General features: G+C 37.8%; 2 protein-coding genes across 5 annotated transcripts in view; one reads left to right on the top strand and one right to left on the bottom strand.

Moving 5' to 3' along the window:
* Nucleotides 1–838: 838 nt before the first annotated feature.
* CAT (catalase) lies at nt 839–21,143 on the bottom strand. Its single transcript, XM_074841606.1, has 13 exons — nt 20,923–21,143; nt 15,434–15,605; nt 14,324–14,434; nt 12,781–12,911; nt 11,859–11,963; nt 10,688–10,813; nt 9,124–9,315; nt 8,045–8,197; nt 6,757–6,895; nt 5,079–5,209; nt 4,324–4,431; nt 3,615–3,701; nt 839–3,159 (listed from the first exon to the last, which is right to left on the bottom strand). Exons 1-13 carry the CDS (start codon nt 20,986–20,988, stop codon nt 3,094–3,096), a joined length of 1,587 nt encoding a protein of 528 aa, XP_074697707.1. The 5' UTR covers nt 20,989–21,143; the 3' UTR covers nt 839–3,093.
* Nucleotides 21,144–21,264: 121 nt separating this feature from the next.
* The window catches only part of ABTB2 (ankyrin repeat and BTB domain containing 2), a 158,794-nt gene continuing 154,521 nt past the window's right edge, over nt 21,265–25,537 (top strand). For 2 of the 4 annotated variants that reach the window (XM_074841600.1, XM_074841598.1), the window contains exons 1-3: nt 21,265–21,399; nt 22,742–23,004; nt 24,617–24,733. The gene's annotated coding sequence lies outside the window, so the exon portion shown is untranslated. Of the gene's footprint in view, nt 21,400–22,741; nt 23,005–24,616; nt 24,734–25,272; nt 25,524–25,537 lie in introns of those variants that run through there. The other 2 variants (XM_074841603.1, XM_074841601.1) reach the window with 2 other exon arrangements.

Here is a 25,537-nt window from a genome sequence, read left to right as displayed (position 1 = left end):
CAGGTCAGGCTACAGCTTCTAAGCTGAAAAATGTCACCATTAATCATATAAAAGTACTAGACCTCCTTTCCTATTTTGCTATTGTAAGAAGTTTGTAAAAGTATTTTACTTTTTAATTTTAAAAATACGGCTATCAGCTTTCTGAGCTTTAGTGTGTGATCTGAAAATAAATTTCAGCACAGCTCCTGAGGGCCTGTTTACTCTCAGGCTGCAATGCAGTGAGATTTCCAGCTGCACTGGGGTTGAAGTCTGACTGGGTGGAACCCCACCATGACAAAGTTCAAGCTTTTATCACACAACTAAATCATACATGTGCTACACAGCAATCCAAGCTGTAAAAGCATTGTCATTACCAGTTCACTGAGTATCCAGCTACTTCACTTATTATTTTTACAACACTGCCTCATTGCTTAGCCTTGATTAGCTTTCTCAGACTATGCAACCCTTTACAACTTTTGCAAACATAAGCTTTTTCAGGAATCTTCTACTGTCTAAATGATCCATCTCCACAGCTGAAATCATCCCGAAGTAGAAGAGGACCTCAGAATTCCTCACATGGAAAAAGTTTTCACAGGAAAAGTACATTGATACTTTCTTAATAGGACAGAAGAGAAAGGGAATGTGACAAATGCTTTGCAGGTACCTTAACTATTTGTGAGATGATGGTACAGCACAGATTATGAAGGTCCTTAGCTCTTAATCTAGATTCAAGAGTTAAGTTCTGCAATAGAAACAAATTACCCAGAACTTCAACAGCTTCTACACAATCTTCAAAAAACAGATGAACTTCCTAGATCAAAATAAACTATAAACATTCACACAGGAAACAGACAACATGTTGCCAAGAGATTTTAAAATTTGATTTTATTTCAGAAAAAAAGAGGAAGACAACATAATTCATTCAGCAGACACAATCAAAATTAAAGATTAAGTCTTGCTTATTCTTTTCCAAAGCTCATTAGGAGCAAGAAATATTTCCACCCATTTATATAGCTCTTTTAGCTCCCACCTGCTGATCAATTGAAAATCCAGCTGAATCCCAGAATAGAGTAGGCCATCAGTTCATATTATTTTACTGCATCTATATCACAGCTAATTTTTCACAGTAAGTTACAGATAAACAAGTTGGAGAAGTAGCTTTCTACAATTTAATGGAACAGCACTCAATATCTACCCTTCTTTATCTGCCATGACTTCTTAGAATGCCAATTCACACTTACATGTCAAATCAGGAAGTACTCCTACTCAAAACACAACTCAAGACACATCCAGAAATGCACTGAATATTGAAAAAAACCTGCTGTGATTTGAAATCTGTATAACATTTGCTTGAGTTAAAAGCTAGTAGCTGGGCTCTGAAATCCTTTGTATCAGCATTCATGCTTTTTCCAACCCAAATGCTAACGAGGCAGTATCAGCAGACAAACAAGGAAAGCTAATATTTCAAATGAGGAGTAATGCTAATCACACAAGAAGTAACAGAGGAGTTATTAAAACTTGCCAGACTTTAGATGCAGTGAATTGCCTGATCCTGCTGAGCACACTTCTGAAACTCTTTTGGTCTGTTAGGACTAACTTCAATGTGCAACAGGTATGACAGATTATATTTTTTTTTTTCTTCAAAACTTCAACAGTCAGCTTGGACACTAATTACCCCATAATTGGGTAACACTTTCCAAATAATTATCTAAAAAAAATACTAGCTGGGATTTTTGCCCTTATAAAACAGTAGTTTAAGCCTTGGCTTTGTTGTATGCTTGTATAGTAAAACACTCAGATGGTGACAACATGCTTTCTTAGGTGACCACTACTCAGATTCAACCAAGGTAATGTCCAGAAATTCCATAGTTATCATTTAAACATTGCTCTCATTTCTCAAACACTTCCATTTTGTGCCTATTAGTAAAACCTGAGTAAAGATTATACTCCAAGATAGAAGACAAAAACAGTATTGCTAAGCTAAAGAAACTCCTTTGTATCTAAGGGATAATAGGGAAGACCTTTCAATCCAAACGGTTCCAAAATCATTTGCACTGATTAACTAAATTGCAAATACTAGGCAACATCACAACATGCCTAAAATCAGGCTTTATACATATATCTAGCTATAGATACCCATATTCACACAAACATGCCACTTCAATTAAAGTCTAGCCCTGGCTTGATCATTAGACAGCAATATCATGTTATGGCAGTAAAATAACAGAATGTCAGGAACCATTAGGAATAGTTTTGAAACTGCTTGAGCTTGATTTGGGCCAAGATAAAAATATTCATGCATTTGGAAGTTAATTTCTCAAGACAGTTGGAAAATTATTATTTTTCTATTTTTTCTGTTTCCAGTCTTAGATGTTAGAAAGAACAATTCCCCCCCCGCCCCCCCAAAATGTAGATGTAATCAATTTAGTTGTGAAGTGTATGTAATAAGAAAATATCTTTAGGACAGTTATATCCCAACCTAGCATTAGTAAGCAAAGATTATCTTAAAATATATATTGAGAATAAAATTTACATATATTCAGATTAAACTTTCTACTTAGCTTCATTCTGATGATAAGGAATGAGACATAACCAACATCTTACTAGAACTACTGCATATCATTTTACTTCTGGAAGGCCAAAAATGAAATTCAAAGGAAGTATCTACAAATACATACAGATAACTATTTTATTAGAAATATTGAACAACATCAGCTTTTTAACGTGAAAAAGTTTATCCATAAGGATAATCACAGTATCATTACAGAAGTTCTATTGTGTGACTTAGCCAGGAAAGTTTTACAATAAAAAAAATGAAGCATTATTTTGATTAAACTTATGTTTGCTTCTAGAAACAATTTTTAGTCATGAATTTCCTTAAAAACACCATGTGTTGTTAACAAGCAGTAAAGCACTAGTGTTGAAAGGCACTAGGATTGTTAGCTTGGGTTACCTAGTTTCCAATACAGATACAGGCACTTGAGAGCTTAATAAATCAAGCCTGTAAAACACTTCTGTATTTGTGCGGAAGTCTGCTACATTCATTAACGTGTTCAGCAGGTTGTCCTGCAGTTGTAAGGACGCAAAATTCAGAGTAAATCTCTGCAGCACGCTTTACAGGTTGGATCTTTCTTTGGCAGACACACGAGATGTGGACTGTGTATATGTCCTAATTACATCCTAAAAATAATACAAAGAAATATTCAGAGAAAGTTCCATTAGAAATAGGAGAATTCCAGAAAAAAAATGAGTACTTGAAGCAACCATGTTGTTACTCTACGTAGCAAGCCCTGAGCCCAGGAGAGGTTTGTGGAAATGTTTCATTGCCATTACAAAGAGTGGGTAATCACTTGGTCTGAAGAATCAACCTGAACACATTGCATATCACATAGAGTTATCTTCCAGAAGCCTGACAGAAACCCAACTGAAACACAGTAATTGTACATCATTGGTTAATCAACATGTAATTAAAGGTAATTAGAGTGATGTTTCCTCATCTTGTAATTCTGCATGCACTGACTTCTCCCATTTAAACCAAATGGGAAACAAGACCAATTTCTCACTTCGTTGGATATGCAAAAGAAGCTAAGATAATTCAGTCAGTCAAATTTCAACTACAGAAATCATTAACATACCTTTTTCCCACCTTCAGCATTGTATTTGTCCAGCAAAGCCTGAATACGGGCACCATAGTCAGGATGAACATCAGTGAAGTTTTTCACCTAAACAGGAAGACAGAACAGAAAAGGCAAACAGAATTTTTTCCTCTGTTTCAAATGTATTCTTTAACACATTTTCTGCCCTGTGGCCTACAAGCAGCACATATCGTAAGGAAGAAGATGAAAAACTTTTTCCCAGAAGTCTAAATGTGAATGGCCAGAAACAAGCTACGAACATCTTCAAGGACTATTTCTGTTCTCTCATACAGGGCTCTTCCCTGATTTAAACAAAGCTCCATTGGGAAGGATAAAGATTGAATCCCTCCCTGGCCCTCACTGCCTTCTTGTTGAGAGTAGAACATTACACTGGCAGTCACCTGATTTTTGAAACACCAAGCTAAACATATAATGACATCCTTGATGTTCAACATCAAGCCCATTCTTCCCATCAGGAAAAAGTTACTTTAACATGTTATATGTTATTTATGTTATATTATCTAAATAGGCACACACTTAAGTGTTCCGTATTGATAATTCCTGCATCAGAAAAATCCAGAAGTTGCCTTCTTAGAGAAGAATTCCTGATCTTCCTTTCCATAAGCTTACTGCCATTTTGACCAAGGTACTAGACTGCAAGAAAACCTGGAATAAAGAGCAAAGGCTAAAAACCATATATGCCACTTACTGCTCTCTTCTGAATGAAGAGTTGTGCATCTTTAAGATGATCAGCAATGTTTTTACACAGCCTTTGGCGTTCATCCTCCTTCAGCACTTTGGTATAGAATTCTCGCACCTTATGATTGGAAACAAAGTTTTATTTTGAAATTCCCAAAAGCAAGTCATTCTATCTGTAGCAGCCGATAATACTTACTAGACTTTTAGAATTCATTATTACTGAAGAATAGCTTTCACTTACTAGCCAGGCAACACTTAAAATACTCAACACACATTCAAAAGGCAACCAATTTGTGGTTTAGGTGTTGTTTGGGTTGGTTTTTTTTTTTTTTTGCAAACCTGCTAACAATTCCTTCCATTTCTAGCTTGAATTAACTGTTGTTTATTGAATTACTGAAAACAAATATTGCTGTTGAGGTCCAATGCAGGAATTGATGATCATGACACTGCATGCATACTCTAGTTTGCGTATCTGCAGATACTAATCACAAGAAGACAAAGTCACAACCTCTAGATATCTGTGCTCAGAATATGGATGGCAAAGGGCTGTGAGAATTCACAAACCGTCCTGTCAGCAAAAATTCAGTTATTCATGAAATCAAGCTGTATGAGGATCTTCCAAGGTCTCACGAGAGCTGAACTTCAGGTTAGCCAGATGCTTCAGAGAGGAGCCATATGTGAATGATTCTTATTAATATTCTCTAGACTCACCCTACAAAGTCATCTTATGTAATAAGCAATACAAACCCTTTTTGTACATCATACCTGAGTCACATTATCTTCATTGGCACTATTGAAGCGCTGCACATCTCCCGAAACAGCCATGCGGCTCTCCTTTACCATGGGCTGATCTTCTGGACCACTGAAACTATTTGGATAATAGTTTGGGGCACCACCTGAAGATAAACAACACACCCCCCAAAAACCCCATTTTAAATTAATATTTTAGACCTTTTTCAATTAAGTCCCCTTTAACAAGCATGTTTCTACAAGTCTTGAAAGGTACATAAACTAGGGACTTTACTGAATTCATTTGACTGAGGGCGTTCTGCAAACCCCCTTTCTCTTAAAGGCCTATTTGTAAGTTTTTAAACACATCTTAAGCTTCACTTGGTTTTCATGCTTTTAAACTCCCCACCCCCTGTCCAAACACCCAAAGTCGCCTTTCCTGGATTAATAAAAGAGATATATACACATTCTAAACAAGTGTGTAAAAATGTAAAAAAAACCCCAAGAAAAGCCCCTTTTTTGCCCCCATGGTTTAAAAATTTAAAAATGAGTCTACTTGTAGGAAGTAGAAGTTACATTCATCAAACAGAAAAACACTAATAGTTAAGAGACTATCAACTACTTCACACAAGGCTGAAATTGTGTAAGGAATATCCATGTGCTTCTTTCAAAGTCTTAAAAGATGTGGAAAGTGCACTCTAACCTACACAAGCATGCTTATGTTTTACAGCTAAGTTTTGATTCTCAATACTTGTACAAGAGTGACAAGAGACATACAGAGGACACACAAAAAACTGCGATAAGAATGTGTTCAACAAGCTCCCTCAAACAGGAGATAACAGGATAAAAGTCAGTATCTTATCGATTAGCATCATGTCAAGAACACAGGAAAAAGAAATAAAAGGTCACTTCTTGCAGTAAGAATTAATCAGGTAGACCCTCCTCAAGGATCTGTGTGAGGACTAGTACTATTCAACACACTCATAGTTACCTGAAAAGGGAGCAAATAATAAATTGACAGCTTAGCCTCTGTAAAGTTTAACCTAATCAAAATCAAAGCTAGCTATTTATACGGACACGTAATCTCATGATACCAAAAGAATGTATCAAAACTGCTTTTCTGAAAACAATTTTATTTGCCATGTAATTCACACAGGGAACAGAAATGTATGTAACTATACATGCACAATCATGGGTTTTAAGATAGGTCATTACCTAACACAAAACAGATCTTGAATTCATTTGGACAGTTTGAAGTAAACTACTTTGATTGCTGGTGAGAGCCGAGTTAGAGAATATTAGGAATGGCACATGGACTAATCTAGGGCACTCTACAGAAAAAAAGCATATGGCGGATTCATAACAACTGCATGCGAGGCCGACTGATCTCAAAAAGGACCCAGTAATATAAGGAAAGGTACCAAAAGGTTGACAAAGATTGAGCGGTAACGAATAGTTTTCACAAAAAAGAAAAAAACAGATAGGCCGGGAAGTCTGAAGCTCAGGAAGTTAAAAAGTGATGTTTGAGTGGGGGGAAAAAAAGTCGCAAGAGCCACTGAATAGTTAAGGAGAAAAAGCAGCATTTCTTACAGTATAAGAAGTTAGTAATATCCAAAAAACCCATCTGTTTAGCAAGTATCTTAAATCCCCTGTGAAAAGAATTCTGCGGTATATGCATAAAATATCTTTAAACATAATGATACTTCATTATTACCTTGGTTGTCAGAAACACACATTGGTCCATCCCTCTGGTAATTGGCCACACGAGCTCTGAAGGGGCAGTTCACAGGAATTTGTAGATAGTTAGGTCCTAGACGGTGTCTATGAGTGTCAGGATACGAAAAAAGACGACCCTAAAACATTTATCACAAACATTAACTACTACTTGATGAATGAGATCACTTAAGTGGTATATGCTAATTCAAAGCACGATACATTAAATAGTAAAAGGGAGAAGACTGTTTCCTGACATACTTCAAATTATGTCCAAAATGACACTCAGCCACAACCTAACTTTGCTGGAATACTAGCGAAGAATGGCAGGTTGAGTTGCATTTATGCAGCTTGGGTATTTCCTACCAATTTTGGCATGCTAAACCTATTCTGAAGCAGGAAAATGGTTACACGTGTAGAGATGAAAGTTGACTATAACAGTGCTAAAGTGTTACTAAGGAATAATATAATATTTTTCTACTTATTTTCAACCTTAGATTTAAAAATTGGTTACATCTGAAATATGTTAGTCCCTTATTTACTGAACTGAATCGGAAGCAGTTCCAGTGACATCTGGATGCCAGGACAACAGATTCTGACCATGAAGTTTGTGGGAGCAAAGAGAAGTAAAACAAAAGAACTGCATGATGGTTCAAGAGTTTATCCAGTTAAAACTGTCAAAATACGTTTTTCCATGAATATCACTTGAAACAATCTGGTTTTAATCCTAAAAAGCATTAACAGGCAAACATCCATGACACTGCAGACAGTATAGTCTACTGCAGCCAGTCTTATCAGATATTTTGACCTGTAAGAAATCTGATACTACTTCTAAATAATAGTCTCATGGTTTGTATCAGGGATTAGTTACATCCATATTTCATATCATTTGAAGTCCACCTCTCACACTCATAAGAGTTTATAATTCTAAGATATACTGTAAAAACATGAATAAATATGCATTGCAGCTATGGTTTTATCCCACACTTCTTGCCAGACTGACAGATTTCCCCATCAACTTTGATAATTTTTGCAGAAGCCCTCCTAGTTCTAGATTTTCTATTCCTTTAGTTCTTTCCCGTTCTCTTTACATTTAAATTTTGGATAAGCACATCAAATGGCGATCATTAAAAACAATCACCAAAAAAATAAACTAAAAAAAGAAAATCAGTTGCTTTCTATCTGTCAGGTTTACGGCTGCTACCCAAACAGGGATAGGAATGCTTTCACAAACAGCAAAGCAAACGTAATGCTCTTCGGGTAAAAATCTTATGCGCATTTTAGTTTACCTGCAGCATTTTATCAGGGCTAGGTTCAATACCAGGTGGCATGTTGCTAGGATCATATGCCATCTGTTCTACCTCTACGAAGTAATTCACAGGATTCCTGTTCAAGACAAGCTTTCCCACAGGTATGAGAGGGTAGTCACCATGTGGCCAAATCTGGAAAACATAACACACATACATTAAAATCAACATTATTCTAGTATTATGCAGCTTAAGTAATTACTAGGCAGCATTGGCCTGATTTAAGTCTTGACTGAGAAAATAATTACTGAAGAAATTTATTTTTTGCTAACAAACTTTTAGAGAAATGTCTTATTTTAAGACGACTTTTGCAATTAATACAGAGTATTAATGCAACTTATTTCATCATCCCAGCATAATCTCAGAACTTGAATTCTTAAGTGAAATACCCACAGGCGCTTGAAAAACTGCCCAGGAATGTAATATCGTAGGTGGAACTGGTAGAATGATTGTTTTCAGCTACTTCAAAATTTAACCAGCTCAACTAGCCTTTTCTTTGTCATCTTAGCCTATGCTTTCAAGTTCAAAAGTCTTTAGCCATTTTAGGAGAGCAATATTAGAGGAAAAAAAAAAGCAATACAAATTTACGTTAGTATCTTTCAACAGGCCATTCCTTCAACAGCAATTGGAAGTCTGATGAAATCAGACCAACAACCAGAAGTTACATTAACAAAAATACTTAGAACTAGAGAGTTCAGGGTGAGACTGTACGATCTGAGATCACGCTTTGGAAATGCAGTGCAGCTGTAATCTACAGGCCTGAAATCAAGCCCTATCCATATTCCACTGAGGAAGAGTAACATCAGATATATCAATATAATTTCATCTCCAGAATTTCTGACTTGTCGTGACCATATAATAAAGAGTACACTATAAAAAAAGAAGGGAAGAATAAAAAGGACAGACTAACTTCATTGATGGAGACTAGTAAGAAAACAGTGCTACTCTATGGAAACTGTTACACTTACAGATATAAACTCAGTTCTGGCATTTGCTACAGTATGATCTCATGACCTCTCAAACTTGCTGAAATTGAGTATTAACAACACTATCAGAGATACCTTAGTTAAATCAAAAGGATTAAATGGAAACTTCTCTGCTTCTTCAAATGTCATAACTTGAATGTAGAAGGACCATGATGGATAGTCCCCCTTGGCAATGGCATTGTAAAGATCACGTATTCCATAATCAGGATCAGTAGAAGCCAATCTTCCTGCTTCTTCAACAGAAAGATTTTTGATGCCCTGGTCAGTCTAGAAGCAGTAAAAGCAGTAACACCAGTTACAACATGCAGAAAGTATTACAAAAGTCATTAATAAGAATGTACTTTAACAAGATTTATAATCCAAAAATGCAATTTTCCATGTTCCAATCTCAAGTAATTTAAGTTCAGAATAATAATACATTCAACAGCTGCCTTCCAGATAAAAATTAGTTTTCCAATAGAAGTGAAATAAATATTTAATGCTATCCTGCAGAATGCAAGACATCAAACTTGAAGGTATGATCCCTGCAGCACACCAAGTAAAGAGATTTTTCCCTCTTCCCTTACAGGACAAGTGCTCCTTTACTGTCCCATCATCCCACCTTTTCCTACAGATCACATGCCAGCATAAAGGGGTAAAACAGTTGCAGCCCTCAGGGCTGAAAGTTCTGGATTCTACATGAATTTCAATTTCCGAACTCCCACCCCTATTTCTGTGACATCTTTAGCACTAAGTAAAAATCTCACTTTAATAAGGTTTTGACAACTTGAAGGCTAAAAGCTGCTACACAATGCCTCTTAGTTTAGCATAATGGTTTCCAAAGTCTTGCTTCAAAGGTAGGTGTCCAGCCTCCACTGAAGTCTAATGAGGCACGAAGCTGTACTGCCTTTAAAATTTCAAAGGGAAGTTGTTTTCAAGCAAGATATGCTAGAGACTGCTTTCTCAGAAAAGTGTGGAAGTTGTGAGGTTCTGTGAGCTTTAGCTGCAGAGCTCTTGGAAACAGAGTTCTTCTATTCTGGTATACAGTTGATGCCATCTTAAAAATACTAGATCAATGCAGCTCATATCCAGAATATAAATGGGAACAAAAACCAGATCCAGACTGAGAGAACTTTTATCTGAAGAAGCACCTGTTGAATCCAAACTACTGTGTAGCCACAAACATGAAACGGGAACATATCAGACACTGAATAAAACACATTTCCAAAGCGCTGGAGGATTCTTGCATCTGCTCGGAATGACAGCAATGGATTCCCATAGGAAGTTCTGGTACAGCTTCACACCCAAAACACCTACTGGTGCGAGGCTGAAAAGCAGTAAGCTGAGCTAGGTGCTCAGAGCTCACTATACAAGTAGACCGAGTTCTCCAATAACAAGAGACAGCTCCCCAAAGAAGAGTTTTTCATAGTCTAGTAAATACTTCCTGTGTCATAGCAGGAACAGTGATGTTCATCATATTTGTTAAAGGCATGGAACAGATAAAAACCCCACACAGCTTTTTGATTGAGTCTATGCACTAACAAGTCTTTTCTCAATTAAACTTGCAAAGACACTGAACATTTTTAGACACTCTATTTAAACTGTTTTTTATCCACTATGACAAATATTTCCAATAGATAACTGGAAAAAAAATCAGTACCTTCACATGGAATTTGCAATAAACTGCTCTTCCACTAGCATTAACCAGTTTAAAAGTATGTGATCCATATCCATTCATATGGCGATAGCCATCAGGAATACCACGATCACTGAACAAGAAAGACACCTAAAGAGAAGGAACAAATAGTATTAATGGACTCACCAGTTCAAGGATAAAGTGACTATTTGAGACAAAGTTTGTTTACTGCATTAATCTGCATCACCAGAAACTATCTTAATGTTACGTAATCCTTGAGGAATTTCTAGTTTAAGTTTTAAGATTGTTAATGAAAGAAGAGTGTTTTGGCTTTGCACGAAGAACAACTGTGATTTAAACCTATGTGAAGTTTTATACCCACATGCCTATGTGAAGTACAAGACATTATCACTAGGTTAATGTTATGATTTCCCCTATAAGTACAAAGCAGTTAAGCATGGATAATTTAAATTACAAATATAAATAAGAACTTTTTCCAGGTTAAAAGACAAAATTTGAAAACTGAAGACCTTAACAAGTAGTTCTTCAAAGCCTTCGAGCAGTAAACATCCCACCATGCAAACATATTCAAAATGCTGCTTTTCTTTAGGTTTATGATCACAAACAATGCTTGTGGTACTTCTTCTAGTTAGAAAGGAAGGCTTCTCTATGAATCCATTTTCTTTTAAAAAAATTACAACTGCATTTTTAATTTCCTATTAGCTTTTTGGTGTAACCTTCTTAGATACATTTCAGAATAATTAGAATGCACTGCAAATTCTAGTCATTTCTGGAATTGATCTAACATGCTACACAACATACAGCTTTAAATAAACTTGTATGTGATAGCATTACCTTCCTAGTATTTTACTGCTCTCCAACATTAACAGTTTGCTGTTCACCAGTATCTCCACTGCTTTAGTATCAGAAAACTTGGCAACTACCCCTTCATCCCTATGTAAGATATGACTATGAAAACAGAAGAATCCCACGCATTTCATAGAGTCTTTAAAAGAAAAAAGGCTAGATACACATACTGATAGCCTTAAAAGTTATTGTAGGCCTTTCACCTTTACTTCTCCCAAAAGATTATGTAGACTTCTAGATAAAGCATGGAAAAGAGATATTTTAAAATATATCATGTTATAACAGCATTTTCTTAATCATATAAAATGAAGTCAAAGGGGAACCTTACTTGATGCAAAGACTCAGGGCGAAGACTCCAGAAGTCCCACATCATGTCTGGATCCTTCAAATGAGTCTGAGGGTTCCTCTTTTGGCTGTGGATGAAGGACGGAAACTAATTCGTCCGTAAATGGAGGAGGGAGAGAAAAAAAAAAGTTCTGTAACATTTCCAAGTTCTGCAACATCTCTGAAAAAATGTTACAGGGTATACTAAGCAACTCCTGGTACAAAACAAGACAAACAATTTTTTCAATACACTTAACTATGAAAGGAACAGCATACAAAGATGAGACAAAGCTGTAAGATCACTGCAAAAAAGACCTAATCTTCTATTGTCATAGACCTCCTACAACCAAATTCATTATCCTAATTTTACTGGTCTGTGAAAGTGAAACATTTGCAATTAGGACAAACAGGCTCTTCAAAGCTAAAGAATGCTTTCATTTGACTGATAAAGTGCAAGGAAAATCTTTTCAAATATGTGTATCTGAACTTTACTGAATATCTGACTCCTAACTGAATACAGAGATACTATAAAATATCTGTGCAGAGCTCATCCACTCAAGGAAAGCCCCTCTACTTACAAAATGCTGTTAAACTTATACTAAAAGACAAAACTGATCAGATCTGAAGTTAAAAAATTGGTAATGTACTTACTTGCTGGCTATTCTGCTGTGGCATACGCACTTGCAAACACAACTAAATGTCTGTGCCATTTGTGCTATGAAACCACATAAGTTATCAAGCATTAGTTCTTAATTTTTTTTTTTAATTAATACCTTTTCAAGCAAAAAAATGTTCAGACCACCTAACAAACACAAAGTCTGAGTATGTCAAAACAACGCTGTTTGCTTCTCAGCAAAGCAAGAACAAGATGGGAATGAACTTTTGGACTCTTTCCCAAAGCACCCTCATCTTTTGTGCTTACTCACCAACAGTGCATCCCGAATAAAGAAGATAGGGGTATTATTTCCCACAAGATCCCAATTACCCTCTTCTGTATAGAATTTCATTGCAAAGCCTCGAGGGTCACGAACTGTATCAGCTGACCCAGATTCTCCAGCTTGAAGAAACACATGAACATACAGAAGTGTTATGATAGGAAATGCAGACAAAATGTAAGCATAAAAATATAGAACATCAGAATATGCCATAAATCCTAAAAGGGTGGGGTTTATTAAAGTATTTTCTACACCAAGGCATATTTTGGCATATTTTCAACAATATTTCAGGCACTGGAAGTTTCCAAAGTGTGAACAGACACCCACCCAAGCATTTGGGCCACAGTTAAAAGGAAGAAAAAAGTATATCCACTTGAACCAATTAAGAGTGAAATTTGCATTATCACTAATAAAAACATCAGATGATGAGGCTGAATCAGCTTAAACCACATTAGTTTCTGTGCATCAAATCCCACTGTGAAAGCTCTCATTTGGAAGGCAGCAATCTAAATAGTGTGCTTAATAAAAAAGAAGAGTTATTATAGAAGAGTTGTAACCCTTTTAGTTCCCCTCCTGCTTTAACCAAAACCAGTCCTTTCAGTAGGTAACTACACTAGAGCAAAAGCATTCCAGAAGTATTCAGGAACAGCTAATGCTAAACAACATGATGAAATAACAAGGACACTCATTCTCTCATTAAAAAAAATAATTGTGTACTACAGAACAGCTAGGAAAAAACGTGTTCAAACAGAGCAGGGAAAGGAAAGGTAACAATGCAACAACCTACTTCAGCACACAGTCCGCAGATCAAACTCAGCTTTCCCCCATATAACGTTCCATGACCCCTTAAGTTTTGGTGACACAGGGAAAAGCCAGTAGGCCAAAACCGGCAGCTCCTTGAGCCTTGCTGGACTACTGTTTTCTCTCCAATACTACTACCAGAACCGAATCCTCATGAGAATTTATTTTCTTTTTAAACAGATAAAGTAGTAACACATACATTTTGAAAGATCATTTTTCTATCAGACAAGATATTGATCATAATGCATGTTTTATCTAATATAATTTAAGATTTTACTAGTTTATGCATTCAGCTCTAAGAAGCAAGAGTTTATTTATGGAAGATTGTTTATTTTTCTTTGTCTAGTACTTACTTTACAGCATTCATCCCCAAAACATTCCTACAGCATAAGAGATTACAGGTATTTAACTTCCAAGTGTTAAACTGCAGCATTGCAAGCGTTGATTACGATCCATTCAGAAACAAAGCAAGCTTTCTGCCAGGAAAAAAATAGCTCAGGCTATCCTTTCTCTCACATTCCAGATGGAAAAGTGTCTACAGAGAGCTCTGGCAGAAAGATGCGGAAGCTGCTTAAGGTCTTACAATTTAAATGAAATTCACAGAAGAGGAATTGGTTGGCAGAAAGCATTTCAAACTACCTTAAGTACATTAAATGCTCCACAATGCAAACACTGCTATCAGTGTAACTATGGCACACATGTAAGAAAATACACAGTAACTTCAGAGCCTTACCAACAGTGGAGAATCGTATAGCAATCGGAGTTCTCTTTCCAATGTGTTCAAACACTTTTGCCTTGCAATACTGGGTAATATCATGAGTGACTTCAAAATAGCCAAAGGCTCCTGAAGAAAAGCAATTTCAAAATATCAGATCCAGATACAATAACAGCGTATTTGTTGTTTTACTGTGGTCCAACACACAACTTTAAGCCAAAAGGAAACATGGAAATACACATAGTTTAAGCACAGTTCATATCTATGCACTAACACACTCTATTTTCACAAAATGAAATATACTTAACACAAACTACTATTTGCATACTGCATATGTGCTCACTCTCCCCTCCTTAACCAATTGTTAACAGTTCCCAGCAGCAACACAGACCTCACTTCTACTGGGTAAAATAACAAACAGTAGCTTTTTGGATGCTCTTCTGTCAAGATTTGCATATTACCTCAGAGCAAGATAAGTATTTCTTTAATCCTGATACATGTTGCAGAATTTTTGGTCCACCTGTAAACTGGATGAAGCAACAAAATTCTTCCCACCCCCACAGAAGAATTTTTCCCATGTACATTCACATTATAAATTCTCCCATATTTTCTTCTTCTAGGGCAACACGGAACAGAAATCGGAGGTGCCAGTTTTACCCTACTAAGATCAATAACGAAAACCAGTTGGTTTAGTTTTTTTAAATTTAAATATTAGATCATCATCTTGCTTTGGCAGACAGATACATCAGATGACAAAGACAAGAATCTCTAACATGCAAACAGCCATTAAAATAGAGATGGGCAAGTCTTTCCTTCCAGAAAAATGGGGTACTATGGAAGAACAGACAGACAAAGCAGAGATTACAGCAAATACAGTAAAAATCTAAGGGCTGTAACTACATTTTTGCTCTTTTTTTTTTTCTAAACGGTTTTTCAGTGCTTCAAGTTTTGACACTAAATTCTTTTATATGAGGCCTTACCACTGTTGTTGATATAGAATTATTATATTCTTTAATACTAAATTATAACTAATATAATTCAATTTATCTGTCACAATCTATGTGTTAACTCAAAAGCTTTTAAAAGTCTAATTCTATACAGAGAAAAAGTATGTGTTTTTAAACATACCTGCTCCTTTTGCATGCACAACTCTTTCAGGAATCCTCTCTCTGTCAAAATGAGCCATCTCATCAGTGAAAACAACATCTTGCACAAGAAGTGGTCCACGTGGCCCTACTGTCAGAATATTGAGCTTATCTCCTATGGGGTTCCCAGCACCGGTGGTCAAGACATCTGGTTTCTGAAAGCGAGAGACAGTCAATATCACACCACCAGAAATTAAATACCCTCTACATTTAAGTCACACAATGTGCATGCCTGTTCAACCATTACATGTCACACGAGTATATAGCAAAATGACATACGATTCTGGAACCAGTTACAAAAAATATAGTATGGTGATGATGTAGTTAGACATCTAAGTCTGGGACTATATAAGAAGGGGAGTTCATATCATGTATAATCCAAGAATGTTTTCCATGGTTCAGAAGTATTACTTGTTAAGATTATCTATCTTGCTTCACAAAAAATATGAAGTGTCAACCTTAAAACATGCATTAGGGTCCAGTTTGCCCCCACCTCAACAGGAGAGGATGGGGAGAGCACGCTAGGAAAGGAGTAGCTGCTGGGAAGTAATAAGGGAGAAAGGAGAGGAAGATGGTAATGTCCTTATGCTTCCATCCCTTTACTGAAAGAACTACAGTCACACAGCATAAAGACTAAAAAGGGGTACTCATGACTACTGTTGGTCTAGAAGAGTATGGAAAATAACATAAGCAAGAGCACCTGAGGAATCATCATTCTAGACTCCTGAACCATAGAAGGACTATGACTAACAAAAGCTCTGAGAAGCCCTACTGCCAACAGGACAGCAAACCACAACATTTTCAGTTATTTTTACTAACATCACTATTGTCTTTAAAGAAACTGCCCAAGAGAGCCCATACTCAATCTTTTCCCTTCCCTTCCATACCAAGTTGAAGTTAACCATTCTCATAGGCTACTTAGAGCTGCAGTATCTTGTACAGTAGGAGTGACCCTGTACCCGAAAAAACAGCCACTCCAAGAAACATCTGTTGGAAGTCTGTAGTACTATAGTTGAGTGACTCCCACTTTCTAAAAAAAAAAAAAAAAATAATCCCAGTACAAAAGACTTTATCTGCATCACATATGGGGTCATAACGCTCCTCTAAGGCAACAGTCCTATTTTACTGGGTACCGTAGAAAACACAGCAAGGAAGGTACATCAGCTCCAGAGACCTGATGGTTGCAGGTGTCAGTTTTTTCTGGAGTACATTAAATGTCAGGAGCCAGGGCAATGCTTGTAAAGGACATAGAACAGAACAGAAGTTAGTACAAACGGAAAAAAACCCAAACAAACAACAGAAAAAAGTTTGCAATAGGGTGAGCTCAAATATCCAGGTCACAGATTATGACCAGTTAACACTAAATCCATGGTTACATGTTGCTCTAAACTGACATACATCCACAAGGGCTCTCGATCTGTACCTCCTACCCTCTTCTGCCAGCAGCATCCAGGCACCTGACCCATGGGAAATGCGCCAGAACAAACTCACTTCATCCTCTCCTGACTACTTCTCCTTCTTTTAAAGTTCTGTAAGTGAAAAGAGATGGTGAAGAGAAGGAAAAAGTAACTCCTGTTAAGAAGGCCTTCACTATTATATCAGCAACTTTATGGTGTTCCAATTTTTATACTGACAATCTAAGTACTGCTTTAAGTTTTTTTAATTACTGTAAACAGACAAAATTCCCATCTGTACCTCATGGAAGTTACTGAACTGGACCAGCCTCCATGTTGTTTTTTTCCCCAGGACGCAACCCACAAAGGCAACAATTATTCACATCTACACATCTATTCTGGACGAGGCAGAGTATACAGGGAGAGTTAGATACACCTTTGTTAACGCAGGGACACAAATAACCACATGAAAGACATTGGACAGGATAACTGCATTCCCAATTTTCTTACTAATATGCAACACACTACTCTAGCTGGCTTGAATTCCCAAAATACCTAATAAAAGTTCTTTATTCTTCATTCACTACTTCACTAGCACAAAGCTATAAGCATAAGTTCCTAAAGTATGCTTGACATCCTAACCTACACTGAAATTCGTACAAACATGTAAAAAAAGACAATTTGTATCTGGTTACAAACAGGAAATTGATGTTCAGGAACTTACAGGAAAGTTACCACTTTAGCTTTATTTAAAGTATTCTTAAGTCAAAGGAATATCTGCTTCAATCAAAACATTATTTATAGTTTGTCAAGGGAAATATGCGAGAGTAGAAACTGTTCCCAGTATTCTTTCTGCTGCTTATATATCACATGTATGTTTTGCTCAGTTTTAAATGAGCCAAAGAAAAGAATTTCACCACCCACTGAGAAATCACCTAGTCAGACTGCACGGGAAGTTCCAAGGGTTCAACTTCTTAAAATGCTATCCTAACATACAGGGCCCATATAATTTGGCACCCATAAATAGGTATGTTTTATGATGTTTTAGCTATCCTCTTAAACTAGAAATTACTTAAATTGCCATTACAAATGAATGTTTTGAATTAGATCTTAATTTCATATATTAAAGCAACTAGAATGACACTACCATATTCAAAGAACTTTAGGAAAAAGCTCATTCATCCATTTTATTCAGTCTAGTAAACGTAAAATATTGTACTCCAAGATATTCACCAAACACAAATTAATGTAATTATATCATCAGCTCATTATGCTGACGTATTTTCTGTACTGAGGTATGAAAACTACAAACAACCCATCTTGACACCCATTCAAGCCTCTACTTTGACGAGCCCTTTCTTAGAACAGGGTACAGTCTGCAGATGAGGAGACTGTAAAATGCTCACATATCATTACATTTTTGATTTTACTTTTTGGTCAAAAATTTTTGGCAGAGTTTGCTTAGGAAGAACCACATTTTTAAAAAAACATCCAGTTTCCAGCATTACCAATATTTTTCTTTTATTTTCAGTAGTTTTGCTGATTAAAAGCTTCAAGTTTCTCATAGATAAAACCCAATGTATTAGTTTTCCTAACCATAAATTGATTTTTTTCATATTGATGACTCTGCCATACTCATTTAAGACAGGCAAGCTCGCTGTAATATGAAGAAACAGAACAGGTCCTACCAACAGCATCCTAAGCTTCTGCCTTTTCCTCTCCAACCTCCTTGGGTTATCATTCATTAGACATTTCCATCCTTCCCACGTGTTCTGCGTTTACATAGAGACTTCCACTTCCTCCTCACTCGAAGGCAGTCTGTCACTCAAAAACCCTGTGGACAGCTTCAGCACCATTTATGAATTCCAACTACCATAATTCAAAGAAAAGCAAACTTGGGGACTGCATTCTGGTAACTTTTTTAACATGACACATAGCTCGAGACCCCTCCAGGCCATACAGTGACTTTTTAAAGTCACTAATACTTATGACATCTTGAAGCAGCAATCCAGTTTCACTCAGCCCATTAAGAAACGCAAAAATTATGTTGAATTAGAGCCCTGTTTATCCTGGAGTTCTCCATAAATTCTAAGCAGCCCAGTAGGCTTAACCATGCAGTAGCAGGACTATAAAGCATATATCAACACCTATGACCTTCTCCTCTACAAAGCCCTTGCAAGAGTTTGGTAAAAGACAAGGAAAAATATAACAAATGTATTCTTAGTCTTAAGGAGACTTTTTGAGTCCTTTTGATTCACCTATGCCTTTTTAACACCTTCTGTTTGATTACCTCAAGGGTAGAAAAAACCCTTGCATATTATTTGCAAACTATGCATGCAACAAAGAATAAAGGTTTGTAGAGGTAATACAGCCCTTCTCAAACCAACCGGCTATACTGTGGTCTAAAAACCACTGCTATAATGCTAACATCGAAGACTACTAGAAGTAGTCCCTAAACCACAACTTTTATCAAAAAATTTAACAGCTTTGTGGCTGGCTGTACAGTCTATTTTGTGTAGGCAGACTATCTGAAAGGTTCTTTCTGGTGTTCACATTAGAAGTACAAACTTTTTTTTTTTTTTAAATGGTAGGATATATTCACTTTAGCTTCAGGATCATGTTATGTGGGACACACAAAACAAGTTCTGTCAGTGTGAAGGGAGAGAAAGAGAACAGTAGTTTTAAGAAGAATTGTCATATTACTTTTGGGCTTGAGTTTGTTTGATGCCATTATTTTCATATGGTTGGGAGCTGCATACAGTCAAAACCTTACAAGATAAGAACTTTCGAATCTGCATGTGTATTTCATTACAGCACTAACCCCCCATGACAGAAAGAAGGGAAACAAAGACAGGAGAATTTTAGTCACAGCTGTTGTAAACACCATACATCAAAGTACATACTTCCAGGCATTACTGATACTTTGCACCTTATACAAGTCACTTTAAAATTCTAATAAGTCCACCCCCTTTCTATCTTAAGGTCTCATGACTCCTTATGCAACACAGACTTTGGGTTGCCTCCCAATCTTCAAATTAACCTTGCCCTGTATTCAAATACTGCTTTGTTACAGAAGAAAACAACATCCATATGAAAAGTATTACTCACATTACAAAAATAAAATATTATGAAGCATGCTAGAATATGTTAGAAGTCACAATTCGTTACTAGAAGGTAGCTTTCATACAGTACCTTTTAGAACCAAGGGGAAAAAATAAAATCAAGATGACTTAACATCTACAAGCAGGGGGAAGCAAGGCATCCACTTGTCTTGTGAGACTGCTGCTAAGCATAACCAGCAGAAAAAGTATTTAATGCCAAATAAACACTTCTGTCAGAAAATACATAGTAGAAACTGTCACACTGATCTGATGAAGAAGGAGGGAGATCAACTCTTGCAGGATTTATACATTTACCCAAATATTTGGGGTATATTCTACATCTTCTGAAGATGGAGCGCTGTGCTGTTGATTCCACATTCTAAGGATTTCAGTCAACTACTTGCCCCAACCCACTTCAACCTGGTAAACAAGTCTCTGCATATTGCTGAATGTACTTTATCTTTTATATTATTCCTTAGTTCCATTTTTACTGGGTTCTACCCATGTGACAGCAGAATTGAAAGTACGAATATATGAGACCGAAAAACAAAAGGTAATATCTCTGCCCAAGAACCTGCCTGCTCGGGCGCAGAGGAGCCCCATTCCTGCCAAGAAGGAGGGGGTGTGGAGAAGGCAGAGCCGCCGTGCCAGCAGCGCTGACCGCCCTTGTCCCTACCGGCCAGCTGGCAGCCACCAGCCGCTTCGTGCCCGCGTTCTCCCGGGCACGGCCCCGCGGCCCCTGCTCCGTCCCAGCTGCCTCCCCTCCGTCCGGAGCAGCCCCGGGCCCTGCGCCCTCCGGCACCGGGGCGCACCCGCTCCCCTCCGCAATGGGGGCAACCCCGCCCGCGAGGCCACCGTCCCTCCGCCGTCTCCCTCGCAGCGGGCCGGACCGTTACCGCCCAGCGAGCCGAGCCGGGCCGGACGAGGAGGGCGGTGCCGAGGCCCCTCAGGCCGCCCCACGGAGCCCTGGCGGGTACCTGCGAGCCCCGCTGGCTCCGCCACTGCTTCAGCTGGTCCGAGGCGTCGTCCCGACCGTCAGCCATTTTGCAAGCTCAGGCGACCCCCCCCCCAAAGGCAGGAAGGGCGATACGGAGAGAAACGAGCGCGGAGCGACCCGGCGGGACTGTGCCGGTCACCAGCGAGGAGGCAGCGCCAGAGAGGGGACCCCGCGAGGAACCGCCACGCCCCGCAGCAGCAGGAGGTAGCGGGTGCTACCGCACCCACGCCTCCTACCCCCGCGCTGCGCCCACCCCCCGCTACCTCCTCGACCAATAGCGGCGCGCCCAGCGGGCAGCGCGAGCTGTGAATGGGTGAGGGGAGCGTCAATCAGGCGCTGTGAGGGGGCGCCGACGGCAGCCCGCTGCCTCAGCCTGTGGGGATGGCGATAGGCAAGCGCGGGGCTGCAGAGAGCCGCTTCCCTTGTTACTCCAGCTTGGGCGGGGTTAGTTAGCTGCGTAAGTAACTTAATTTTTGGTGTGTGTTTCCAGTTTTGAGATGTCGGCACTTTCTAAAGCTGCTGATTTAAGTTATGCAGTGGCGTAGGAAATTACAGGATGAGGGCACTGTGGAAACTGCAATTGCTTCAGGAGTTTCGGAGGCAGCGATTGTTTCAGTGGGAAAAAATGTTTTAAATTGCAAAATCCAAGTGACCAAGTGTATAGTTAAATGTTCGTTCTTATATCTGTACCTCAAATGAGGCACAGGTGATTTTAACATTGGTCATAATTCATATGCGCCCAATTGTAAACAGTATTTCTTGGAGGCCTGAATTTGTAACCTTAAAAAAGCACACTTCTGAATTAATAAGAAATCTCCCTGGGTTATACTTATAAATAATGAGGTAAATACAGTTCTCTTGTTAGGCGACTGCAGTTATTAAAGCACCGTCTTTGATGAGTTTTCTGCACTACAGTCCACAGGTCCGTCCCTTGTACTGTAACATTCATAACACTGGGGAGGTCCCCTGGCTTTGTGCCTCAAGGATGTGCTGCTACATGGGATAAAAGTGGTTAACAGGGAGTTATTTTTCCTAATTTGAGCCAAAACCTTTCAGCCACAGGAATAAGCTATCTTAAACTATTAGGTTATGTGACATTGGGTACTTGAAAGATAGATGAAGATCTATATGACCAGTTATTCTGTGGACTTGTACTTCATAGCTCGTACTTCTGTATGGGGTTCTGGACCCAGACAGATGGATAAGACTACCTATGCACACTAGAAAACTAAAATATAGATTAGAAAACTAAAATATATGTACCTTGCCCCTTATTAGCTCTTTCCTAATGGCAATGACTGGGGGTAATCATAGCAGATAAGCGACCTGTCTAAACAAACAGAAATTACCCAAATGTGGTTGCAGGAGAATACTGGTTTATAAAAGCAACTGAGTCAGCAAGTTTTGTGTGTGCGGTGGTTTGGTTTCCCCCCCATCATTCTTGATAAGAATCCCAGTGTGGTTCTTCACAGAATACACATTACAACAACGAAGCTGAGCAGCTCTGTTTACCCACAGCCTGTCAAAAAGAAATGAAACCGGGAAAATGCTTATCTGCAAGATTATGGCTACATTTTTTCTCTTAACAGATACAAAGAATAGTCTTTCTCATTATTTCAATCAGATGATAGCTTTATCTAGTATGCATGATTATGTATTAGAGGGCTAAGGCTCCCAAATTCAGGTCTGTACTACCCAGGGAATATCACTAACGGTACTCCTTTTCCCCAGTGGTAGGAACAGCAAACTCCCCTTTTTCTGCTTCAGCCTTATTTTGGACATTTCTTTCATGTCTCCAGGTGTCATAATCTTTTCTTTCTCAACATGATAACCTACATCATAAAGAAAAGCAAGAAAGATCAATCACCTATGTTTATAATATTTTTGTACTAAATATACATCATCAGACTACACCTGCTACTGCATCTTCTGTGCAACCACAGATCACGTCCATGTACCAGACTTCTGCTGCACTCAGAAGATCCTTGGTAAAGCTAAACAGGAGTAAATACATAAAGTCTGCAGAGCAAGAAACCCTCTATAATATCAGCCAAAGAAAAAGGTATCCAAGCTTCACAACAAGGTCTTAACCCACAGAAAACTTTGTTTTCAAGATGCTAGCTCCCATTCTGCAAACTATTTGTAGGCCCCACCATCAGCCATTTCTGAGAACATTAATGATCTTTTCAGGCACTCATTCAGGCTTACATGGTGTTCTTCCACGCAGCTTTTATTTTTTAAGATGACTTTTATTAAAAAATGGTCTTTTCATAAGAAAAGACTGATTGTCTAAGTCCTATAGACTTAACATTAGAAGTGCATACACACTTTTTTTAAAATCAAGTAATTGGTATTTCAGTTTGCTTAACCAGCAAAATGAGGGCAACATGGCCATTTTCATGAAGAGTTGTTTGCTTTTCCTTTAAAGTTTAACATCTTCTGTCAACAAACATGTGTAGATAAACATGCTTGTCACAAGTCTGTTTCAAAATAGCAGTAACTTGCAAAAACTGCTTCTCATTCATTTCACATAAACCCTTCTTATTATAACTGCAGTGCTAGAGGAAAAGATATATGTGTGTATACACATGTGTATGTGTGCCTGAAAAAACAAGAGGAGATTAAATATTGGCTAAGAAAATATGCAAAAAAAATTTCAAAAGAGAACAGGTGGCAATACCAATGACATGTATTTTTCAAAAATGTTTGTGCTTTAGCTTTACTGCTTGCATTTTAGTAACTGCATTTGATAAGGTCATATACAAAGCTAAGTGAAGTGTGAAACAAATATATTTTCTCTCATCTCACCTTAGCCTTCTATCTTTTCAGTGAAGAAAGCAGTGAATACTGGTTTAAATTCCACAGGTACCTTGCTGTGGGTATCTTTATTTATTTCCTTTTTTCCCCCCTTCTATTGTGATATTTGATTCCTGCGGCATCTTATTTGCCTGCGTAAGCCTCCTGTTATATATGCATTAAGTAAACAAACTTCAAACAATTCCAAATTAATCATCTTTATTTACCTAGGGAGACTGGTTCTATGTTGCTGCCTGTCTTTCTGAGGCATAATCCAAACCACACTTCACCCTTAATTAAGATTTTGAGAGATTAAAAGTCATAATACTTAGCATTTGTATTTTGTTTTCTGTATTTAAAGTGAGTTTAAACACAAACTACAAGATCGGTTTCACTCACACGCACGCGCGCACACACACACACACACTAATGCTGTATATAAAGTTTATGTGTAGTTCAGTCAGTTACACCTAAGGGAATGATCGAGTAGAAGGTTAATAGTGCCTGTTGCTTTACTAATTAAGTTACACAGGCACCTAAAGCTTTCATGCTACATGTATCAGCCATCTTGGCTGGCTGACTTGGTACCTACCTCCTGCTTATGATGAAACCGGGTTCATAAGTGTTCCCATGTTCTCTGCAACCTCTGTTGAGTAGGTACACTCAGAGTACCTCTACTACATAGCCAAAGCGCTTAACTTCAGCACAGAGCACATTGGCCACAAGGACGTTTATTCTAAAAGATCAGAAATGAGAAACACAAGGCAGAGAGTGCTCATTTTTAATTAAACTGGTTATTGGTGAGAACACTTATCACAGGATTGGGAAACTTAATTTTTTTCCCCTTCTAATAAGGATGTTCAATTTATATCTTCCAGAGTATCCAAATTACATATCTAGAGATGAGGCTTGGATACATTTTCTACCTGTACTGCAAGGAATAAGGTCCAAAAGAAAAAAATAAAGACTCTGTTTTAGGCTCACATAATAAAAATGTAAGTGATATTACTGAATATATTTTCAGTCATGAAACAAATTCATCTGCTGCATGTATTCCAACTATGAAGTGATATAATGAAACTATTCTCAAGACGTGAAATAATAATTGGCCTTGTTATAAATATCCAACCTTGGGATATTTACAGTACCTCGGGAACCTCTACAAATGACTTTTCCACTGATCCTTTTGCTGTCACGTCTGATGTAAGCATCAGGGCACAGAAAAAGCACTGAAAGAGGAACATATACTACTATTTAACTGTTCACTTACATGTCAGGATTGAGGGGTAGGTATGGCAAGTGCAGCCAGAAGAAAAAGGTTGATATTTTAGAAAAGCAGAGAAATATTAATAGAAATGTCAGATTATTGTCCACTGTAATACAGTAGATGGAACATATTGTCTGTCTTGATTCCAAACTGGCAATACACACCCAAAATGATCTTATATGCCAAACTTGCAATTAGAGAGCCATGAAGTCCGTGCTATTAAAGGTCAGTCAACACCTGGGTGACAGGTGCTGTTAGACACAGTATATGGTGAGAAGAAGAGATGAAATATAAGATGGGTAATAATAAACTGGGGATCTCTGTATATGCTCTGTAAGCTATGTCTGAAAACATTTTACTAATTAAGTTTATCATTCAGTAACTAGCATTACATGTAGTCTGTTTAATTTTGTATTGTCGGTCATCAGATCTAATAGAAAACGCTGAAGACAGTGAAATATAACATCTTCAGAGGTGGACTTTAAGGGATGATTGAGAGAAAGATACTAGTGGAAAAGGTAAGCAGGCAGGA

The sequence above is a fragment of the Strix aluco genome, chromosome 16, assembly GCF_031877795.1.
Source record: "Strix aluco isolate bStrAlu1 chromosome 16, bStrAlu1.hap1, whole genome shotgun sequence".
In the NCBI taxonomy this organism is placed as follows: Eukaryota; Metazoa; Chordata; class Aves; order Strigiformes; family Strigidae; genus Strix; species Strix aluco.
Note: the sequence above shows the minus strand (reverse complement) of the source record. Positions and strands in the feature narration are given on the sequence as shown.

What these genes read in the sequence shown, in the direction of transcription:
- CAT (XM_074841606.1), bottom strand. Translation starts at nt 20,988, where the DNA reads ATGGCTGACGGTCGGGACGACGCCTCGGACCAGCTGAAGCAGTGGCGG. An exon ending in ATTGCAAATTCCATGTGAAG is followed by an intron (nt 9,316 to 10,687) that starts GTACTGATTTTT and finishes TACTGCTTCTAG; the next exon opens with ACTGACCAGGGCATCAAAAA. An exon ending in TCTTCATTCAGAAGAGAGCA is followed by an intron (nt 3,702 to 4,323) that starts GTAAGTGGCATA and finishes CTTCCTGTTTAG; the next exon opens with GTGAAAAACTTCACTGATGT.